This window comes from Salvelinus namaycush, chromosome 3 (assembly GCF_016432855.1).
Source record: "Salvelinus namaycush isolate Seneca chromosome 3, SaNama_1.0, whole genome shotgun sequence".
Taxonomy (NCBI): domain Eukaryota; kingdom Metazoa; phylum Chordata; class Actinopteri; order Salmoniformes; family Salmonidae; genus Salvelinus; species Salvelinus namaycush.
Window position 1 is genome coordinate 62,527,848 of NC_052309.1, and position 21,761 is coordinate 62,549,608.

General features: G+C 43.7%; 1 protein-coding gene across 1 annotated transcript; it reads right to left on the reverse strand.

Annotated features, from left to right (window-relative positions):
- Positions 1-2,220: 2,220 nt before the first annotated feature.
- Positions 2,221-20,288, reverse strand: LOC120043968 (beta-1,4-mannosyl-glycoprotein 4-beta-N-acetylglucosaminyltransferase-like). The gene is made up of 4 exons (XM_038988564.1): positions 20,226-20,288; positions 19,911-20,060; positions 3,639-3,875; positions 2,221-3,537 (listed from the first exon to the last, which is right to left on the reverse strand). Exons 1-4 carry the CDS (start codon positions 20,286-20,288, stop codon positions 2,221-2,223), a joined length of 1,767 nt encoding a protein of 588 aa, XP_038844492.1.
- Positions 20,289-21,761: the final 1,473 nt, after the last annotated feature.

The window sequence follows — 21,761 nt, forward strand, 5'->3', positions numbered from 1 at the left end:
TACCTGCCACTAGTAGGTAGGTAATGCTAGGTAATTAACACATTCACTTTCATTATGGCTGTTAAACGACTCGTTTTTGTCAGTCAACTGAACAGCTATTTCTGACACGATTCACATTGGGACATTGGGGCATGTACAATAAAATATGTAGCGGATTGATTGATAAAGGAAGAGGAAAGAGACTCAGGTCTTGCACAAGATTCAAAATAAGTCACCTTAGTTGTTGATTTATTTAAACAATCTGTTAATGAAGTTAGAACCCAGGAGCTATACCTCATAGTGGCACAAACATTATTGGACACCATCCAGAAATTATAAATGACAAAAGACCATGCAGATGTCTAAATCCCCCTAAAAACGCAAAGTCAACCACATCCAAGGCTTTTTTTTTGTCAATGTGAACATGCTGCCTCATTGAACAACAGTGTAGTCCCTGTAGTTGGGATGCCATTCCTTAAGATTCCTGAGATTCTGGTCTTTAAATGTAGACACTGTGGCTGAGAATGTGTGCAAACTGCAAGTCAGAGCATCAATTCACAAGCATCAGATTCCAAACAGAAACATCAGCAATAACCAATAAATTATTATTATCCCCTTATTCCCAAACTCATTCTCCCAAGACAAGGAGGTGCTAAAGCTAATTCTGAACAAAAGTGTCCACATTGACATGACTCTATTTCATAAAATAGAGTCAATCTATCAAAGATTTAACAACAGTTAACAGCAGTCTTAAACTTCCTAATATTGTATATTTATCTGGGGATAAATAGACAGTACTTGACTTGGAACCTATTTCAGTACTCATTTTGGGTGCTGGCACTGTTTATATTTAGGTGCAGGAGCGCCACAATACTTTTGAGCTAATATTCTATAAGATGTGTAGGAGCTCAAGCAGTAGAACATTTGAGGTGCCAGTACTCAGCTCAGCTGAGCTCCTGCCCAAGCCAAGCACGGTAAATAGAGGCATGATTAAAAAATAAATACGTTTAATAAATGACCAAAAATGGAACAAAAAATATACTAATATTTATGTAATAAAAGTAATAAATGACTTATTTTTGTGAACTTTTGTCTGTCTTTATGTCGTCCTGTTACTGCTTTTACTGCCAATAGGTTTGGATTCATGTACTGTAGCTATTCAACAAAACAATGTCTACAGTGCAAAACAGTGCAAAACAAGAATGAACTAAGATATTCATTACATCATTCATTTTTGTTTCTTTTGTTAATCACCAGTTTCCACTGAATAGGCCTCTCAGTGTACTCTTGGCGGAAACCAATGACTTGCAGCGTATCAAAGGTTGACCTGATTGATAGCAGACAGTCTGTTGTTTCTTAACTAAGCAATAAAATTGCAATAAACTCTCAATTACATTAATCGGTGTCGTTGGTATACATCCTATTCACAGGGAACATGTCCGTAGGAGCTGTAAGAATAGTATTCTCATGGGGAATGGTTTTAAATTGTGAAGAATTGCAATGCATTTTTAAAGGACAAAACCAAGGAAACCATTATGTTTGCTTATGAATGTAAAGCTGACTATCTAGAACAGATTGAAATACCAGACGTGATGTGAATCACGAGACCATAGCAGAAGAAGAAGGATTTTGTTTCTCAAGAAATGTCTCTCTCAATGAACAATGCATGCAGATTACAAAAATGTATAAAAGCATTGTGACAACTGTTTGGCAGGATCACGTGGTTCTAATTACATATGCTTTTTGGCCTCAAATTCATTCATCTGTGCACCATAAATTATCTGTTTACAAGAAGGCTATAAGATAGTTATGTAGTCAAAGCAAGCGACGGCTAAGATAAACCAATAGTGCATTAGTGAGGGATACCTGGGTTTGTATTAAACAATATAAAACCGACTTTCCCTTTCCCGCTATATTTCCCTATGTTGTTCGAACAACCATTTCAGCACAGTAACACAGTTTTACCACCACCACCACAGAAAGGTGCACTGATCGTTTTTCAGGTCTCTTTCTTCACAAAGGTCTCTGGAAACGCAAAACTGGTGGCACTAGAATGTCCTTCATCACCCCTCCTCTTAGACAGGAAGTGGACAGCCTGAAACTTCAATCAGAGGGGAAGGTGGAGGTTTCATAGATCCAAATTCAGAGAGATGTTGTGTTCAGGAAACATCCCTTGAAATTAATCATCCTTCCATTGAAATCAACAATGAGAATATAATCCTCACCAGTTTTCTACAAGATTCAAGCATATGGGTTATCAAGTACGTAGCGATACAGCTGAAAGTACTTTAATAGATATTTGGGTGCGTACATAGGGTCTTTAGGGTCTGTGGGTGGGTACTCCCCCACCGACCCATCGAACCATCCCCCAGTCCGGATCAAGCCCTTGATGTAATTCAGGTCTCGTTTTTCCACGTAGTCGCCCCAGCGGGGGAAGTCTCCATTCTGGGCAGAGATGAGCTTTTGGGAAATTCCCTCTGGTCTGAAGCACCAGGAACAGTGCCAGCCTGCGTAGTGGACGGGGCTCCCAATGGACCAGTGCACCAGGATGTGTCCACTCTCCCTCTGATAGTTCCGGAAACCCGGCATGGAGAAGTAATCCCTGCGCCTCAGTAATATCCCGTCTCCATTGTAGACAGTGAAGAGCATGGCGACCGTGCAGACGGAGTGGACTTCCAGTGTCCCGGGCTGCCTCCAGAAGAAACCATAAAGGGACTTTCTCATGTGGATGGACACAGGTTCCGTCCAGCCATCGTAGAGTTTGAGGAAGAGGATGCCCTCGCGGGCAGGGATCTCATCTGCATCGTTGATGAGGAAGACATCATCTGGCCTGGCGCCTTGCACCCTGGACATTCCGTCACGGCTTAGAAATGTTCGCAGGTAGTCGTCAGCAATCCACCCGTTCTGCTGGCCACCTTTAGGGAAGTGATCGAGGAATACATAGAGGATCTTGTGGTGCACATAGTTGTAGGTTCCGTTAAGCAGAAGGCGCAGGAAGTGCAGCGGCTTGGAATTTCCGTAGGCTGTGAAGTTTGACTCACACACCAGGAAGAGGTCCACAGCGTCAGCCAACTCGTGAAAGCGGGCGTGGAGGAGATCAAACTCGTGGTTGATATTAATGGCATTGATGACCCTTCGAGGAACCTTTCTCAGTGTCAGACGCGCCTTAGTGGGCAGGTTGGAGTGTTGCACCATGGTGGGGATGCCACAGTGAGGGCCGTGCCAGCCTGGGCGACACATACACTTCCCCAGCCTTTTCCCCCAGGCTGTTTTCTCCTGGGCTGACTTGGGTTCCTCTTGGTGTGCATGCAGGATCTTACGCTGGCCCTCTCCGGGTTCCAGGACCTTTTGTCCTAAATGGTCTTTGAGAGAAGCCATTTCCGTCCCCTCTCTGAAGCAGTATGCTCCAGACTTGGTGCGCACAAAGAACGGGGTGGGGTCATCGCTAAGATGGAAGCTCCGTTTGTGAAGTTCCCCCCATGGTCCTTTGGGGTCTGGGAGAGTGACCGTCATTCTGTTTACATTCCCTGAGTCAGGCTGCTCCTTACCCCACGGGTCCTGAGTGGGAGAACAATAGGAGTCAAATGAAACATATCAATGACAATGTCATATAGACCCAAAACAATGTATGGGGAAAGTCATGTCATCTGTCCACTCACCTCACTGCCACGCCCAATCTTTCTCCCCACCTCTGCGTTTCCCTGGTCCTCCCGGTATGCCTCTGGTTCCCACAGGCCAGTGTCGGAGGGTACAGGCCCAGGTAGAGGCCTCCTCTCTGGGTGAGCATTGTTTGAAGGGTTCCCCTTCCCTCTCCAGAGGAAACTCAGGGCATTGACGGAGGAGGCATACAGCTCACTCAGTATAGGCATGTGGTGGAGGGCCTTGTAGTTGTGAAGCTGGGAGAAGACATACAGAGCAAATGCGCAGAAGAAAAAAAACTTGTGCCTTTGCATCTTCATCCTGAAAAACAAACACACATATACAACTCTTTAGCTAAACTGAAGTTTACAAACTCCTTACTTAACTGTAACTCAGGCATGTGCACATATATGGTTCTACCTGTACAGTCTCCAAAGTAACCTTTTAGGGGGTGGTATAATTTCCCACCGAAATATATATTTTTGTATACATTTTTTGTCATTGTTGTTCGTATTCCCCCAATCTGTCCGTTGGTTCCCCGTCCGTTCCTTGCCAGAAGATTCTACCATTACGCTTGTTTAAACTGAGCTGCAGTAGGGTCAGGACGCAATCATTTTTACATTAGTTGGATATTTGTTTACATAGCCAGCTAACAGTGCCGCAAGATGGCGCCGACAAACATGACAGCTCTGCTTCTAGCACCTAAGCAACTTTGCAGTATTTTATTATTTCGTATGTTATTTCTTACATTAATAGTTCAGAATGTTTTTTGTGTTATTACATACAGCCGGAAATAACTTTTGGATATCAGAGCGGCGGTAACTCACCAGCAGTATGACCAGGAATACAACTTTCCAAAATTGTATCCTTTGTTTGCACCCCCCACGGCAATTGAACTTATAACAGAGGCTGTTTTAAAACGCGGTCGGCGGAGAAGAGGTACTTGCAGTGGACTTTTAGTCCGACTCAGGAGGCGAGCACACCATTCACCGCTTCTGAGTATATTACTCACGAATGTTCAGTCTCTGGACAATAAAGTAGACGAGCTCAGGGCGAGGGTCTCCTTCCAGAGAGACATCAGGAACTGTAACACATCATGGCTCTCTCCAGATATACTGTCCCGTCCATACAGCCAGCTGGGTTCTCAGTACATCACGCAGACAGGAATAAAGAACTCTCCGGGAAGAAGAAGGGCGGTGGTGTGTTTCATGATTAACCACTGATTGTGGTAACGTACAGAAACTAAAGTCCTTTTGTTCACCCGACCTAGAATACCTCACAATCAAATGCAGACCGTATTACCTCCCAAGAGAATTCTCTTCGGTTATAGTCACAGCCGTGTATATTCTGCCTCAAGCCGATACCACGACGGCCCTCAAGGAATTACACTGGACTTTATGCAAACTGGAAACCACATATCCTGGGGCCGCATTTATTGTAGCTGGGGATTTTAACAAAGCAAATTTGAGGAAATCGCTACTGAAGTTCTATCAACACATTGACTGTAGTACTCACGCTGGGAAAACACTCGACCACTGTTATTCTTTTTCCCTTTTAGGATAACACAGTGCCATCAAAGCGACCCGCTATCCAGGACTGTGGGCTCTCATTCTCTGTGGCCGGTGTGAGTAAGACATTTAAACGTGTTAACCCTCGCAAGGCTTCCGGCTCAGACGGCATCCCTAGCCGCGTCCTCAGAGCATGCGCAGACCAGCTGGCTGGAGTGTTTACAGACATATTCAATCTCTCCCTATCCCAGTCTGCTGTCCCCACTTGCTTCAAGATGTCCAGCATTGTTCCTGTACCCAAGAAAGCAAAGGTAACTGAACTAAATGATTATCGCCCCATAGCACTCACTTCTGTCATCATGAAGTGCTTTGAGAGGCTAGTTAAGGATCATATCACTTCTACCTTACCTGACACCCTAGACCCACTTAAATTTGCTTACCGCCCCAATAGATGCACAGATGATGCAATCGTCCTTGCACTGCTCACTGCCCTATCCTATCTGGACAAGAGGAATACCTGTGTAAGAATGCTTTTCATTGACTATAGCTCAGCCTTCAACACCATCATACCTTCCAAGCTCATCATCAAGCTCGGGGCCCTGGGTCTGAATCCCGCCCTGTGCAACTGGGTCCTGGACTTCCTGATGGGCCGCCCTCAGGTGGTGAAGGTAGGAAACAACACCTCCACTTCACTGATCTTCAACACAGTGGCCCCACAAGGGTGTGTGCTCAGCCCTCTCCTGTACTCCCTGTTCACCCATGACTGCGTGGCCAGGATGGAAGCTCCGTTTGTGGGGTCCAACACAATCATCAAGTTTGCAGATGACACAACCACAGTAGGCTTGATGCCCAACAATGACGAGACAGCCTACAGGGAGGAGGTGAGGCACCACCCCTGGCGGAGTGGTGCCAGGAAAATAATCTCTCCCTCAATGTTAACAAAATGAAGGAGCTGATCGTGGACTTCGGGAAAAAGCACGCCCATCTCCACGTTGACGGGACTGCATTGGAGAAGGTGGAAAGCTTCAATTTCCTCAGCGTACACATCACTGACGATGTGAAATGGTCCACCCACACAGACAGTGTGGGGAAGACCCTCACAAACTTTTACAGATGGCCTGTATCACCGCCTGGTACGTTAACTGCACCGCCCACAACCGCAGGGCTCTCCAGAGGGTGGTGCGGTCTGCCCAATGCATCACCGGGGACACACTGCCTGCCCTCCAGGACACCTACAACACCCGCTGTCACAGGAAGGCCCAAAAAAAAGATAATCAGGGACATCAACCACCTGAGCCACTGCCTGTTCACCCCGCTATCATCCAGAAGGCGAGGTCAGTAGAGGTGCACCAAAGCTGGGACCGAGAGACTGAAAAACAGCTTCTATCTCAAGGCCATCATACTGTTAATTATGGCTGCAGTCCCGGTAACGGGACCGATATGACAACAGCCAGTCCAAGTGCAGGGCGCCAAATTCAAAAAACAGAAATCTCATAATTAAAATTCCTCAGACATTCATGTGTCTTATATCATTTTAAAGGTAATCTTGTTGTTAATCCCACCAAAGTGTCCGATTTCAAATAGGCTTTTCAGCGAAAGCACTACAAACGATTATGTTAGGTCACCACAAAACCACAATATTCACAGCCATTTTTCCCAGCTAAAGATAGCTTCACAAAAACCAGAATAGAGATAAAATGAATCACTAACCTTCGATTATTTTCATCAGATGACACTCATAGGACTTCATGTTACACAATACATGCATGTTTTGTTTGATTAAATTCATATTTATATAAAAAAATCTGAGTTTACATTGAGGCTACAAGATTCACTAAATGCAAAAACATCAAGTGACTTTGCATAGCCCATCGTTTCAACAGAAATACTCATCATAAATATAGATGATAATACAAGTTATACACATTGAATTATAGATATACCTCTCCTTAATGCAACCGCTATGTCAGATTTCAAAAAAACTTTACGGAAAAAGAAATGCACGCTATAATCTGAGACGGCGCTCAAAAACAGCATACCACAGCTGCAAAGATGGCGTCACTATAAACAATAAAATACATGATAAATATTCCATTACCTTTGATGATCTAGATCAGAAAGCACACCAGGAATCCCAGGTCCACAATAAATGTGTGTTTTGTTCGAAAAAATCCGTTATTTATGTCCAAATAACTTCTTTTGTTAGCGCGTCTGGTTTACATATCCAAACGCTAATTCTGGTCAGCATTATATCGGACAAAAACTTCAAAATGTGATATTACCGGTCGAAGAAACATTTCAAACTAAGTACTGAATCAATAATTAAGATGTTTTTAACATATAGCTTCAATAAAGTTCCAACCGGAGTATTCGTTCTTGTCTGCGTGAGCAATGGAACGTCAGTGTCTTGCATGAAGAAAAAGCATGATCAGGAAATGGCTGCTTGATGGACACCTGACTGATTCTGCTCTCATTCTCTCCCACAACATCATAGAAGTCTCATTGGAATTTCTATTGATGGTTGACGTCTAGTGGAACCCCTAGGCAGTGCAACATCATTCATAACTCAAGTGGATTTCTTAAGGGACTCTGGTGAATACAGACAAGCTCAGATTTCTGACTTCCTGTTTTGATTTCAACTCAGGATTTTGCCTGCCAATATGAGTTCTGTTAATCTCACAGACATAATTCAAACAGTTTTAGAAACTTTAGAGTGTTTTCTATCCAATACTAATAATGATATGCAAATATTAGGAACTATGACTGAGGAGCAGGCCGTTTGATATGGGCACCTTTCATCCAAGCTACTCAATACTGCCCCTTCAGCCATAAGAAGTTAAATAGCCATCACTAGCTGGCTACCAGCCGGTTACTCAACCCTGCACCTTAGAGGCTGTTACCCTATATACATAGACATAGAATCACAGGTCACTTTAATAATGGAACACTAGTCACTTTAATAATGTTTACATACTGCTTTACTCATTTCATATGTATATACTGTATTCAATTAGTTAATGCATTGCTTGTCCGACATTGCTTGTCCTAATATTGATATATTTCTTAATGCAATTATTTTACTTTTAGATTTGTGTGTATTGTTGTGAATTGTTAGATATTACTGCACTGTTGGAGCTAGGAACACAAGCATTTTGCTACACCCGCAATAACATCTGATAAATATGTGTATGCGACCAATAACATTTCATTTGATTTGATTTGAATTGCTTGTTTTGTCCTGTTTCTACCGATACAATTCATTTTGAAACTGTCCCATCTTCGTAACTAATCAGCGAACTCTGTAATTAGTCTGTCAGGCAAAAAAGCAGGAGTTGATGTGGAGTAGAGAGCGTGTGTGTGTGTGTGTGTGTGTGTGTGTGTGTGTGTGTGTGTGTGTGTGTGTGTGTGTGTGTGTGTGCGTGTGTAATACGAATTTGTCCTACAAATCTTTTATTGTCTCTGAACAGTTGTTGGGTTTGTATCTTCTCTCTTTATCTGTCTCTATCTACTTGCTGCATTCACTGAACTGTTGTCAAAGTAGTCTACTATTTCTACATTTTGTTTCAGGCCTGGTCTGTAATAAATCTTATTGAGAGAGGTTACCTACATTTTGAAATAGCCTCTGAATAGTTGTTTGCATTTTTACATTGTAACATAAGTATGAATCGTTGCCAATCCAATAGCCTTGTCACGCCCTGATCTGTTTCACCTGTTCCTGTGATTGTCTCCACCCTCTCCAGGTGTCGCTTATTTTCCCTGGTCTATTTATCCCTGTGTTTCCTGTCTCTCTGTGCCAGTTTGTCTTGTATGTTTACTCAAGTCAACCAGCTTGTTTTTTTTATAGTGTACATTATTTTTCAAGTTATACTAGAAATATTACAAAACCTTCTCTGATATTGATCACCAATATTTACATTTCCAAACTGACATAATCGTGGAGATGGATGGGTATGAATTTGTAGACACAAAGAAAATGATAGCGCATACATTTTCACAAAATGGTGTCAGTTTATCACAGGACCATAGCATAGGTAAAAGGGTTCCTTTGTGCTTTTTGCGTCTCCAACAGAGATGTGACATTTCTGGGAGCATTAATCCAGCAGAAATCCTGCTGACAGAAGTGTAGTAAGTCCTATGAATTATCTTAAATTGAAGGAATTAATGTCTTAGGTTGTAGGAGCAGGTATAAACATTTTCACATATCTGTGACTAATGGCCTCCTCAATTTCTTCTTTAACATTTGTTTCCCATTTTGCCCTTATGTGTTCTGAACTATCAGGTAGAGTTTCAATCAACCCTTGATATAACTTGTAAATGAACTTCTTTGGCGTAGGAGCTTCTTTCAGTACTTTTTCTGTGCTAGACACCTTAGATTCATCCAGATTCTGTTGAAGCGATTTAATAAGATTTCTGAGTTGTAAGAGCTTAAAGAAATTGGACTTGGATATGAATGACAGTCGAGAGCCATCATAGTACACATGCACAAAAATCACGATGCCACTTTGGAACCAGGACTTAAAGGTGTTGTCATTGTAACCCCCAAAACTGTGTCCCTACTGTAACTGAGCTTTGTAGGATGTAAAACAGGGGTGACCACATACAGTACCAGTCAAACGTTTGGACACACCTACTCATTCCAGGGTTTTTCTTTAAATTACTATTATATATATTGTAGAATAATAGTGAAGACGTCAAAAACTATGAAATAACACATATGGAATCATATAGTAACCAAAAAAGTGTTAAACAAATCAAAATATATGTTATATTTGAGATTCTTCAAAGTAGCCACCCTTTGACACGATGACAGCTTTGCACACTCTTGGCATTCTCTCAACCAGCTTCATGAGGTAGTCACCTGGAATACATTTCAATTAACAGGTGTGCATTGTTAAAAGTACATTGTGGAATATCTTTCCTTAATACATTTGAGCCAATCACCTGTGTTGTGACAAGGTTGGTTTGGTATACAGAAGATAGTCCTATTTGGTAAAAGACCAAGTCCATATTATGACAAGAACAGCTCAAATAAGCAAAGAGAAATGACAGTCCATCACTTTAAGACATGCAGGTCAGTCAATGAGGGAAATTTCAAGAACTTTTAAACTTTCTTCAAGTGCAGTCGCAAAAACCATCTATGATGAAACTGGCTCTCATGAGGACCGCCACAGGAAAGAAAGACCCAGAGTTACCTCTGCTGCAGAGGATAAGTTCATTAGAGTTACCAGCCTCAGAAATTGCAGCCCAAATAAATGCTTCACAGGGTTCAAGTAACAGACACATCTCAACATCAACTGTTCAGAGGAGAATGCACGAATCAGGCCTTCATGGTTGAATTGCTGCAAAGAAACCACTACTAAAGGACACAAATAAGAAGAAGACTTGCTTGGGCCATGAATAATGATCAATGGACAGTAGACCGGTGGAAATCTGTCCTTTTCGGTTCCATCCTCCTTGTCTTTTGTGAGATGCAGAGAAGGTGAACGGATGATCTCCGCATGTGTGTTTCCCACCGTGAAGCATGGAGGATGGTGTGGGGAGGTGTGATGGTGTGGGGTGCTTTTCTGGTGACACTGTCAGTGATTTATTTAAAATTCATGGCACACTTAACCAGCATGGTCATCTGGTTTGCGCTTAGTGGACAATAACCCAACACACCTCCAGGCTGTGTAAGGGCTATTTGACCAAGAAGCAGAGTGATGGAGTGCTGCATCAGATGACCTGGCCTCCACAATCACCCGACCTCAAACTAATTGAGATGGTTTGGGATGAGTTGGAATGCAGAGTGAAGGAAAAGCAGCCAACAAGTGCTCAATGTGGGAACTCCGTCAAGACTGTTGGAAAATCGGGGGACACCGATCCCGTAGAGGTAAAATAAATATTTTTAAGCCTTGAGGCAATTGAGACAGGGATTGTGTATGTGCCATTTCGATGGTGAATGGGGCAAGACAAAATATTTAAGTGGCTTTTGAATGGTGTGTGGTGGTAGGTGCCAGGCTCACCACTTTGAATGTGTCAAGAACTGCAACGCTGCTGGGTTTTTGACGCTCAAAAGTTTATTGTGTGTATCAAGTGCAATGTATCACTCTCACAAACCCTGCGTGGGGGAGCATGCGTATACTGTCACATACATTTGTTGACCCATTCCACCATTATTGGCCTGGTTCCATTTCTGCCTTCAATGGAAACTTCTGTTGTTGACAGTTGCTGTTAGACAAATACCTAAGAACATGTCAGAGCAAATTGACTTATTTCCATTGCTCAACACTGCAACCTCTAATCTTTTGTGTGTGTGTGTGTGGGTGGAGATGTTATCAATTAAGATAGTTTTTCTCAGACACAATACGAGCACTGTGGGAATGCGGAGATAGCCTATCCCTACACTTTATAATGAAGCAGGGTGGCAGGTAGCCTAGCGGTTAGAGCATTGGGCCAGTAACCGAAAGGCAGCTAGTTCAAATCCCCAAGCCAACAAAGTACACAATATGTGTCATTCAGCAAGGCACTTAACCCAAATTGCTTCAGGGTTGCTGTTGATAATGGCTGATCATGGCCATGATCCCACTCTCCTAGGGTGTCTTTGGGATATGCAACAAAGAAAAACATTTCCAATTAATACACACTTGTACATGTGTGAAATAGGACAAATAAATATAGACACCCACTTAATCCACTGTGCACACTTTGCAACTTCCTACCTTTATTTATAGCTTATAAGAAATCCTGCTATGCCTTCCGACGAACCATCAAACAAGCACAGCATCAATACAGGACTAAGACGCTCGTCGGATGTGTCAGGACCTGCAAACCATTACAGACTACAAAGGGAAGCACAGCCGAGAGCTACCCAGTGACATGAGGCTAGCGGACAAGCTAAACTACTTCTATGCTCGCTTCGAGGCAAATAACACTGAAACATGTATGAGAGCACCAACTGTACAAGGAAGACTGCGTGATCAAGCTCTACACAGCCGACGTGAGTAAGACCTTTAGACAGGTCAACATTCACAAGGTCGCAGGGCCAGACAGATTACCAGGATGTGTACTGCAAGCATGCACTGACCAACTAGCAAGTGTCATCACTGACATTTTCAACCTCTCTCTGTCCGAGTCTATAATACCAATATGTTTTAAGCAGACCACCACCGTGCCCAAGAACAATAAGGGCCTGCCTAAATGACTACCGACCCGTAGCACTCACGTCTGTAGCCATGAAGTCCTTTAAAAGGCTGGTATTGGCTCACATCAACACCATCACCCCAGAACCCCTAGACCCACTCCAATTTGCATACCGCCCCAACAGATCCACAGATGATGCAGTCTCTATTGCACTCCACACTGCCCTTTCTCACCTGGACAAAAGGAACACCTATGTGAGAATGCTATTCATTGACTACAGCTCAGCATTCAACACCATAGTGCCCTCAAAGCTCATCAATAAGCTAAGGACCCTGGGACTAAACACCTCCCTCTGCAACTGGATCCTGTACTTCCTGACGGGCCGCCACCAGGTGGTGAGGGTAGGTAACAACACATCCGTCACGCTGATCCTCAACACAGGGGCCCCTCAGTGGTGCGTGCTCAGCCCCCTCCTGTACTCCCTGTTCACTCATGACTGCACGACCAGGCACGACTACAACACCATCATTATATTTGCCGATGATCACCGGTAGGCCTGATCACCGACAACATCCAGACAGCCTATAGGGAGGAGGTCAGAGACCTGGCCGTGTAATGCCAGGACAACTACCTCTCCCTCAACGTGATCAAGACAAAGGAGATGATTGTGGACTACAGGAAAAAGAGGACCGAGCACGCCCCCATTCTCATCGAAGGGGCTGCAGTGGAGCAGTTTGAGAGCTTCAATTCCTTGGTGTCCACATCAACAACAAACTAACATGGTCCAAGCACACCATGACAGTCATGAAGCGGGCACGACAAATCCTATTCCCCCTCAGGAGACTGAAAAGATTTGGCATGGGTCCTCAGATCCTCAAAAGGTTCTACAGCAGCACCATCAAGAGCCTCCTGACTGGTTGCATCGCTGCCTGGTATTGCAACTGCTCGGCCTCCGACCGCAAGGCACTTGAGGGTAGTGCGAACGGCCCAGTACATCACTGGGGCCAAGCTTCCTGCCATCCAGGACCTCTATACCAGGCGGTGTCAAGAGGAAGGCCCTAAAAATGATTAAAGACTCCAGCCACCCTAGTCATAGACTGTTCTCCCTGCTACCACATGGCAAGTGTTCCCGGTGCACCAAGTCTAGGTCCAAGAGGCTTCTAAACAGCTTCTACCCCCAAGCCATAAGACCCCTGAACATCTGATCAAATGGCTACCCAGACTATTCGCATTGCCCCCCCCCCTCTCCACACCACTGCCGCTCTCTGTTGTAATATATGCATAGTAACTTTAATTAACTCTACCTACATGTACATACTACCTAAACTAACCGGTGCCCTCACACATTGACTCTGTACCGGCACCCCCCTGTATATATTGTTATTTTTTATCTCTTATTCTTATCCGTATTTTTTTAACTACATTGTCGGTTAGGGCCTCGTAAGTATGCATTTCACTGTAAGGTCTACACCTGTTGTATTCGGCGCATGTGACTAATAACATTGGAATTGATTCGATTTGATTTACTACCTGCGAGCACACGTCTTATCTAAAACCTGAAAGCATGATCTGACAGTTTACATTGTAGTAGTGTTAGGTTTAACAGTACCTATCACCATTCTGGAATTTTATTTGAACGACCAAAGAGAAAAATAACTATTGCATGTGAATGCAAGTTCAACTCAATTGCAACTGAATGTTTTGTAAACAAATGGAGAAAACGTGTAGGTAAAACTGGTCCATGCGATTACAGAATGGAAGATCAGCGTGATAAGTTGACCTGAAGAAACCTTTAGCCATGCTGCATGGGAGCCCTTACTAGAGAAGGGCAGGCAGAACTCGGTACACACACACTTGATCCTCCGTTGAGCTGCTTCGTTAAAACGGGTGGGGACAGGCTACTTCTGCAGTCTCACAGTTCACGGACCATCTTCATTTCCTGACCAATCGCTCTTTGCTCTCGACAATACACCTGCCGTAAGCAACATGATCCAAAAATATCCCCATGACAAATCCAAATCAGAAATCATGGTCTCACAGTATAATGGGAATTTTCAGGTGAACCAAAAGGAGAGCAGTTGTTGATAATATCCAAGTATATTACAAGAATTCAGCAAGAACACCTCCAGAGCAGAAGCAAATACATTTTGTAACGAGGCAGCCCTTATACATTAATCACACAGCATTTTCAATGTTCCGTAAACATCAGACCGCGAGGCTTGTAGGAAGTCACAACATCAGCTGCTACATAATCACACAGTGTCATAGATAAACTATCAGTGTGTCCTTGAATCCAGTCTGGCGTCAAGCCTTAACCACAACATGCAACACTGTCACACTTTGATACTGACAGTTAAACAGGTAAGAAAATCAGTACTCAGTTACAACAGATAATCATAAACTAACAAGTGACAACTACTTAATTAAATATGGGACTTAAACATATATGGTTAACCCCTGTTTCGCTTCCTCCAAGAGAATATGTATCTGTCTGTGTCTTCCCGCACATACAATCATGTTTTTTTTTACATATCAATTCATAAACACAGGAAATAAAATACAGGAAAAATACAAATCAAATAATGTCCTATTGCACACAGCCTTTGAGTAATGTGACAGTTGAAATGTGGAAATGTGACAATGCCTATCAGGGGTTGACATTAAGGGTTGCCCTAATACCCAGAGCAAGGGAATGGAAGTTGAACTCAGCAGTCAGGCAAGTTGAGTTTTCTCTGTGGGTGACATTTTTGACTGAAAACAACTGCAGAAAATAACAGAAGCCTAAAACTGCAGAAAAAAATTGTATTTTTGTATTTTTGCGTGTAAATAGATAATTTATCATTTAGAGGAAAGTGATTATAATATTCCAGCAGCCATAAAATACTCCTGACTTTCCTGATTGGCAAGTGCATTTCTATCCCTGCCTATGAACATTAAATATAGATGTTATAACAGAGGAATTGACTGAAAAGTTGCCTCACTTATACCTTAAGTATACTATGTCCCAATATCAACTTCCCCACAACACTTCCCCATGATACTGTAATAGCTGTCATCATTGACTCTATAGAATGAGTGCCAGTCTGTTTGTGCCACCATGCCAACTCATTGTCACACATTGTCATGGCAAATGTGTAAGTAAGTGAACTATGTAGCTTGTGGAAGGCTACCCGAAACGTTTGACCCAAGTTAAACAATTTAAAGGCAATGCTACCAAATACTAATTGAGTGTATGTAAACTTCTGACCCATTGGGAATGTGATGAAAGAAATAAAAGCTGAAATAAATCATTCTGTCTACTGTTATTCTGACATTTCACATTCTTAAAATACAGTGGTGATCTTAACTGACCTAAGACAGGGTTTTTACTTGAATTAAATGTCAGGAATTGTGAAAAACTGAGTTTAAATGTATTTGGCTAAGGTGTATGTAAACTTCCGACTTCAACTCTAAGTACATGAAAGTGAAAATGAATAGCAACAAATCTAGAGAGGTATCTTATTAATAATTAACTCCAAACAGAAGAAAATCCATTGAAACGTTCCCAAATACTGTAAAAAGAGAGAGGGTGAAAAAAACTGAGATTGAGAGAGAGAGGGAGAAAAAAATCACTAAAGGTGATAAAACATACCTCCCTTGCAGGAAAAGTCTAGCCATGCTGGTTTGTTGGCAAGTGGAGCCCAACTGTTATTTCAGATTTTCTTTACATTGTACGGTAGGTCTCCAAAGCTTCCTTAGTTACTGTACTTCGCTACTCTGCTATTTGAACTAGTCGGTAGAGCTTCCATACAGCGGCAGGTGGTAGGTGGCATCAATAATGACTGATGCCATTCAGGCTATCAAACTGGATTTACAACAGCACAGAGAGAGAGAAAGAAAGACAGTGAAATAGAAAACCCGGGTGGAACCCTTGGTGGAACAGCTACACATCCTTCCTGTACTTTGCCTCTGGGATGTCCGTGTCCGTCACAAGTAAGTGCACGCACATGCACAGTACTCGCACAAACAAGCGCACACACACCTACACACCCACCCACCCACACTGACACAAAAACACACAGGCACGTGCGCGCACACAGGCACGTGCGCGCACACAGACACAGATGCATGCACACAAGCATAGAAACACAAGCATGCACACAAAAAAACACACACGCATGCACACACGCACGCACACAGGTGGCCATTCCAAAACAAATAAGGAACAGCTTTACATATCACTCCACATTCACTCTTACCAATCTGCAGCACAATGAATGAAGACTGTCTGTTCACTGTGCTGCATAAGATTTGTGAGAATGGGGAAATATGACAACAAGAAAGCAATGGGCTGACAAAGTATCCAGGCTTCATTCCCCCATACATGCACGTGGTAATGTTGTGCAACACTAAATAAGGAACAATTAACTTATTAATAACATACTCTACACTTCCTCTCCACCCTCCTCTCCTCTTACCTTCTACTAGATGTTCTCAGAAGTGCTTGGCAGAGTTACCAGGGCAGAACCAGAGGACCATGTAAGCATAGGCCCATCAGACTGAAGGGGCATTTGTAATCTCCTCAATGCCCACTGAGCAAATATGCTAGCTGGGATTTGTTGGGGATGAACTAGGTTGGACCCCCCCCACCCCCTCACCCCCCCACACACACACATACAGTACAGGCACGCGTGCACACACAAAGATGCACGATTACAAGTACACACACACAGATGCATGCATGCAAGCACAGACACACAAGCTTCCACACAAACAAGCACGAACGCACGAACGCACTCACACATAAACACACACACGCTCAACTTCTCCCTCATGCAGCATACCTTGTGCTCTGCAGTATTCTAACTGTGGTAGAGAAAGCAGACGGGATCACAGATGGATATGAAAGCACACATTTTCTACCTACACATGCAACATGCATGGACATCAGTGGAGGCTGGTGGGAGGAGCTATGGGAGGACGGGCTCATTGGAATGGTTGAAAAGGAATTAATGGAACGGTATCAAACACATCAATCATATGGAAACCACATGTTTGACTCATTCTCCTTTTATTCCATTCCAGCCATTACCATGAGCCCATCCTCCTATAGCTCCTCCCACCAGCCTTCACTGATGAACATGCATCAAGCCAAACTCTGGATTAAAGAATATATCCCAAGTGTTTTAATTATTTGATAATCCTATGAAAAACACCAACAATAAAGCATGTAATACTAGTGTCCTACTACTACTACATTATAAACCAATTATTTAACAATGGGAGAGAAATGTATGTTTGACACCCATGTTTGACACTGCTGAGTTGCCTGAGTGACTTCATTGACAAGTAACAATTGCCAAAATGTAGATATTCTCTTCAGAGCACAAGCACTCATGGCATGTGTCGCCACTTCCCAGGGCTGGTGTTAGCCAACAGGGGGCCCAGTGCAAATTACAATTAAAACAATTAGCCCTTCAAAGAATATGCACAAAAGACCATGCATTACTATCGACCTCCAGTGACTGCTCCTTATTCTTGGAGATGTGATACAGTATTTAAAAAAGAAAGTGATGACCATGTTAGTCCAGCAGAACAAAAGGAGAGCAGTCGCTGATCATATGAATCAAAGATCAATACAGAGTTTAATACAAGAATTCAAGGAGACACCTCCTGAACATAAACATAGAAAATGTCTGACGTGCGTCTTGGACACAGGCCCTTTAGTCAGATAGTACCATATGTTCTCTAAACATCAGCCAGAGAGGGTTGTACGAAGTCAAAACAAAATACAGTGAATTTGCCAGCTGCTACAGAATCACACAAGGTTTATAATGTCATCGACAGGTACAAATCATGTAAGCATAAACTTACACGTAATCTTAAAACAAATACCAACACAACAGCATGTGTAAATTAAGGAATATTAAGTAACAAATGCACATACTAAAACTCCACAACAGCAGTGCGTATGTAAAATCACTGGGGAAGCCAAGCCAGAAAAAAAAGCCATATTACAACCGATCTGTTGTGATAACTGCACTGTTTGCTCTATAACCTGTTAGTTAATATGCCTTGACAACGTGACATAAAGGCCTAAGGCAGAGACAAAAAGAAGACACAGTGGCAGAATAAATTCAGCCACACCTTTGTTTCATCACAAAACCCGGAGAGCCCACAAAAGATATTGCATGTAACAAACAGTTCGATAACCTACAGCATGGTCAAGCAAGTTAATGTTTCCGACATTTTCCGGACTTCTAAACAACTATTGAATTAGAACCACGGAGAATTAAAGTAAGTCCCAAAGAAACAGACAGTGCCAAATGTTCTCTAAACATCAGCCAGAGAGGGTTGTACGAAGTCAAAACAAAATACAGTGAATTTGACAGCTGCTACAGAATCACACAGTGTTCATAATTTTTTTATTTTACCTTTATTTAACTAGGCAAGTCAGTTCAAAACTAATTATTCTTTACAATGACAGCCTAGGAACAATGGGTTCAAGGGCAGAATGACAGATCTTTACCTTGGTCAGCTCAGAAATTTGATCTAGCACTCTAACCACTAGGCTACAATAATAATCAGTGTCCTTTGGTGAAAATCATGTAAGCATAAACTTAAGAGAAGGCGAGAGCCAAATCGGCATATTCAGGGGGAATGCGCACGTTGGAGACCTGGTCTGGACTTTCCACCGTAGTAGCACCAACGGAAACCCCTGAACACGTAGCTGAGCACTCTCGCAACCACCCCGTGAGAGCCCTCTGTGGCCAAGAAACAGTGGGGTTATGACAAGCTAACCAGGGTAGGCCCAGCACCACGGGAAACGCAGGAGAGTCAATAAGGAAGAGACTAATTCTCTCCGTATGACCCCCCTGCATCACCATGCCCAACGGCGCGGTGACCTCCCTAATTAACCCTGACCCTAATGGTTGGCTATCTAAGGCGTGAACGGGGAAGGGCACATCCACGGGAACAATAGGGATCCCTAAACTATAAGCTAAAGCACTATCAATAAAATTCCCAGCCGCGCCTGAATCGACGAGCCCCTTATGCTGGGAATGCGGGGAAAATGTGGGGAAAATTCAGGGAACGTAACAGACACAAACATATGAACAACAGAGGGCTCTGGTTGAGAATCATGCCGGCTCACCTGGGGTGACGCCAGAGCGCCCTGCCTGCTTCTCGATTCCCAGAGGAACCAACCGGGCACCGATCGGCAGTGTGACCTCTGCGGCCACAGATGGTGCACGAGCGGAAACCCCCTCTGGTCTCTCTGCGCACCACCCTTCCCAGCTCCATGGGTATTGGAGAGCGGGTGCGGGAGGATGGAACCACGGGACCCCGATCTGAACGTCCGGGAGTAGCCAGCAGGTTGTCCAGCCGGATGGACAGGTCCACCAGCTGGTCAAATGTGAGGGTGGTGTCTCTGCAGGCCAGCTCCCGACGGACGTCCTCGCGCAGACTGCAACGATATTGGTCGATCAGGGCCCTGTTGTTCCATCCCGCGCCGGCAGCCAGGGTCCTAAACTCCAGGGTGAACTCCTGGGCGCTCCTCGTCTCCTGCCTCAGATGGTAGAGGCGCTCACCCTCCGCTCTACCCTCGGGCGGGTGGTCGAAGACTGCCCGGAAACGACGGGTGAACTCCTCAAACTGGTCCAACGCCACATCTTCCTCTCTCCACACGGCGATGGTCCACTCCAGGGCTCTCCCTGTGAGGCACGAGACGAGGGTGGACACCCTCTCACGGTCCGATGGAGCTGGGTGGACCGTGGCCAGATAGATGTTTAATTGAAGGAGGAACCCCTGACAGTTGGCAGCCCTCCCGTCGTACTCCTGTGGCAAGGAGAGACGGATCCCACTGGGTTCAGGCAGGAAAGGGGCGCTCAGGGGAGACCCCGGTTGTGCTGGTGGAGGCGCTGGAAGAACTCCCTGTCTCTCCCAGCGGTCCATTGTCTGGACAACGCGGTCCATGGTGGCGCCAAGATGGTAAAGAAAAACTGCATGCTCCTGGACGCGCTCCTCCACCTCAATGGCCGGGGTACACTCTCCTGCTGACTCCATAGTATTGGGTCGGAGATTCTGTAATGGGTGCGTGTCGGTGGCAGGGAAGTCAGGCGCAGGAAAACGAACTTGGTATAAACAGAGTCGTTTAATAAGTGCTCATACAACTCCAAAAACCAAAATATACAAAAAAATTACATAATTGGGTACAAAACCCGTCGCACACCGACACATGACTTGCACAAACATACAATAAAACAATCTCAGACAAAACATGAGGGGAAACAGAGGGTTAAATACACAACATGTAATTGATGGGATTGGAACCAGGTGTGAAGGAAGACAAGACAAAACCAATGGAAAATTTAAAAAATGGATCAATAATGGCTAGAAGGTCGGCCGCCGAACACCGCCCGAACAAGGAGAGGGACCGACTTCGGCGGAAGTCGTGATGCCTTGGCACAATAAAGTTATTATATTCTACTCTATCCATAGGCTTCATTAATGCCATTCAGACTGGAAGTTGACACAACAACTATAACTATAACTATAACAACTGAGGTTCATAGATTGGTATGAATATTAGTTCAGAACCTAACGTTTTAGGGTCCATACACAGATTTGCTACATACTGTAGCTAGCTACACATCCATAGGCATACAGTCATTTTTATCCCCCACTACACAATAAGCAAGTAAATAGTTAGCTAGCTATGTTACTTCAGCTGCATTGCAAGGCAAGCTTACACAATTGTACATTCAATTTGCAGTAAATGCTTTAGCTAGCTAGATTCTTTACATACACTGTTTCACAAGATGACAGCCTGGTTTTCTGGTTTATCAGGAGTCCCTCAACTCTAAATAACACACATTTTCAAATTCATTCTCCTAACACTAGCTAGCTGGCTAATGCTAGCTAGTCAGAAAACTTGCTAAATAGCGATTTTCTTAAATTAACTTTATGACAAAAAAATATGCACAAACGTTTGTCTATACGTTAACTAACATATTCCTCTCAATTGTACATTTTTTGCTTGACTCGTTATGACGTTATAACAACTTACATCTGGTTCCACCGTAACATTTTGTCAGCCATCTTTGTTGAAGAACAACACAAGGCAAGGGTGGCTCGTGTCAAAATTCGTCATTGGAACCACTCGATATGATTGACCATATAAAAACATTGGGACCCAAATGCAAAATGAGGGCTCTAACTCCCCCTTGTGGTGGTCTGGAGCAATGAAGCAGTGACACTGGGTACCTCTAAGTCCCGCAGTGCAAGCTCACAACTTTTAAAGGAGGAACCACTGTATGCTCGCTTCGAGGCAAATAACACTGAAACATGCATGAGAGCACCAACTGTACAAGGAAGACTGTGTGATCACGCTCTCAGCAGCAGATGTGAGTAAGATCTTTAGACAGGTCAACATTCACAAGGCCACAGGGCCAGATGGATTACCAGGATGTGTACTGCGAGCATGCGCTGACCAACTAGCAAGTGTCTTCAAAGATGATTGTGATTGCTTCCTACAAG

Bases quoted from the DNA above. Each gene is read 5' to 3' on its own strand.
- LOC120043968 (XM_038988564.1), bottom strand. From the start codon at position 20,288: ATGGAGTCAGCAGGAGAGTGTACCCCGGCCATTGAGGTGGAGGAGCGC. The intron at 3,876-19,910 runs GTGTGGAGAGAG...GTCTTCTCCCAG, and splicing joins CCCTGGAGTGGACCATCGCC to CTTCACAACTACAAGGCCCT. The intron at 3,538-3,638 runs GTGAGTGGACAG...TCTCCCACTCAG, and splicing joins AGATTGGGCGTGGCAGTGAG to GACCCGTGGGGTAAGGAGCA.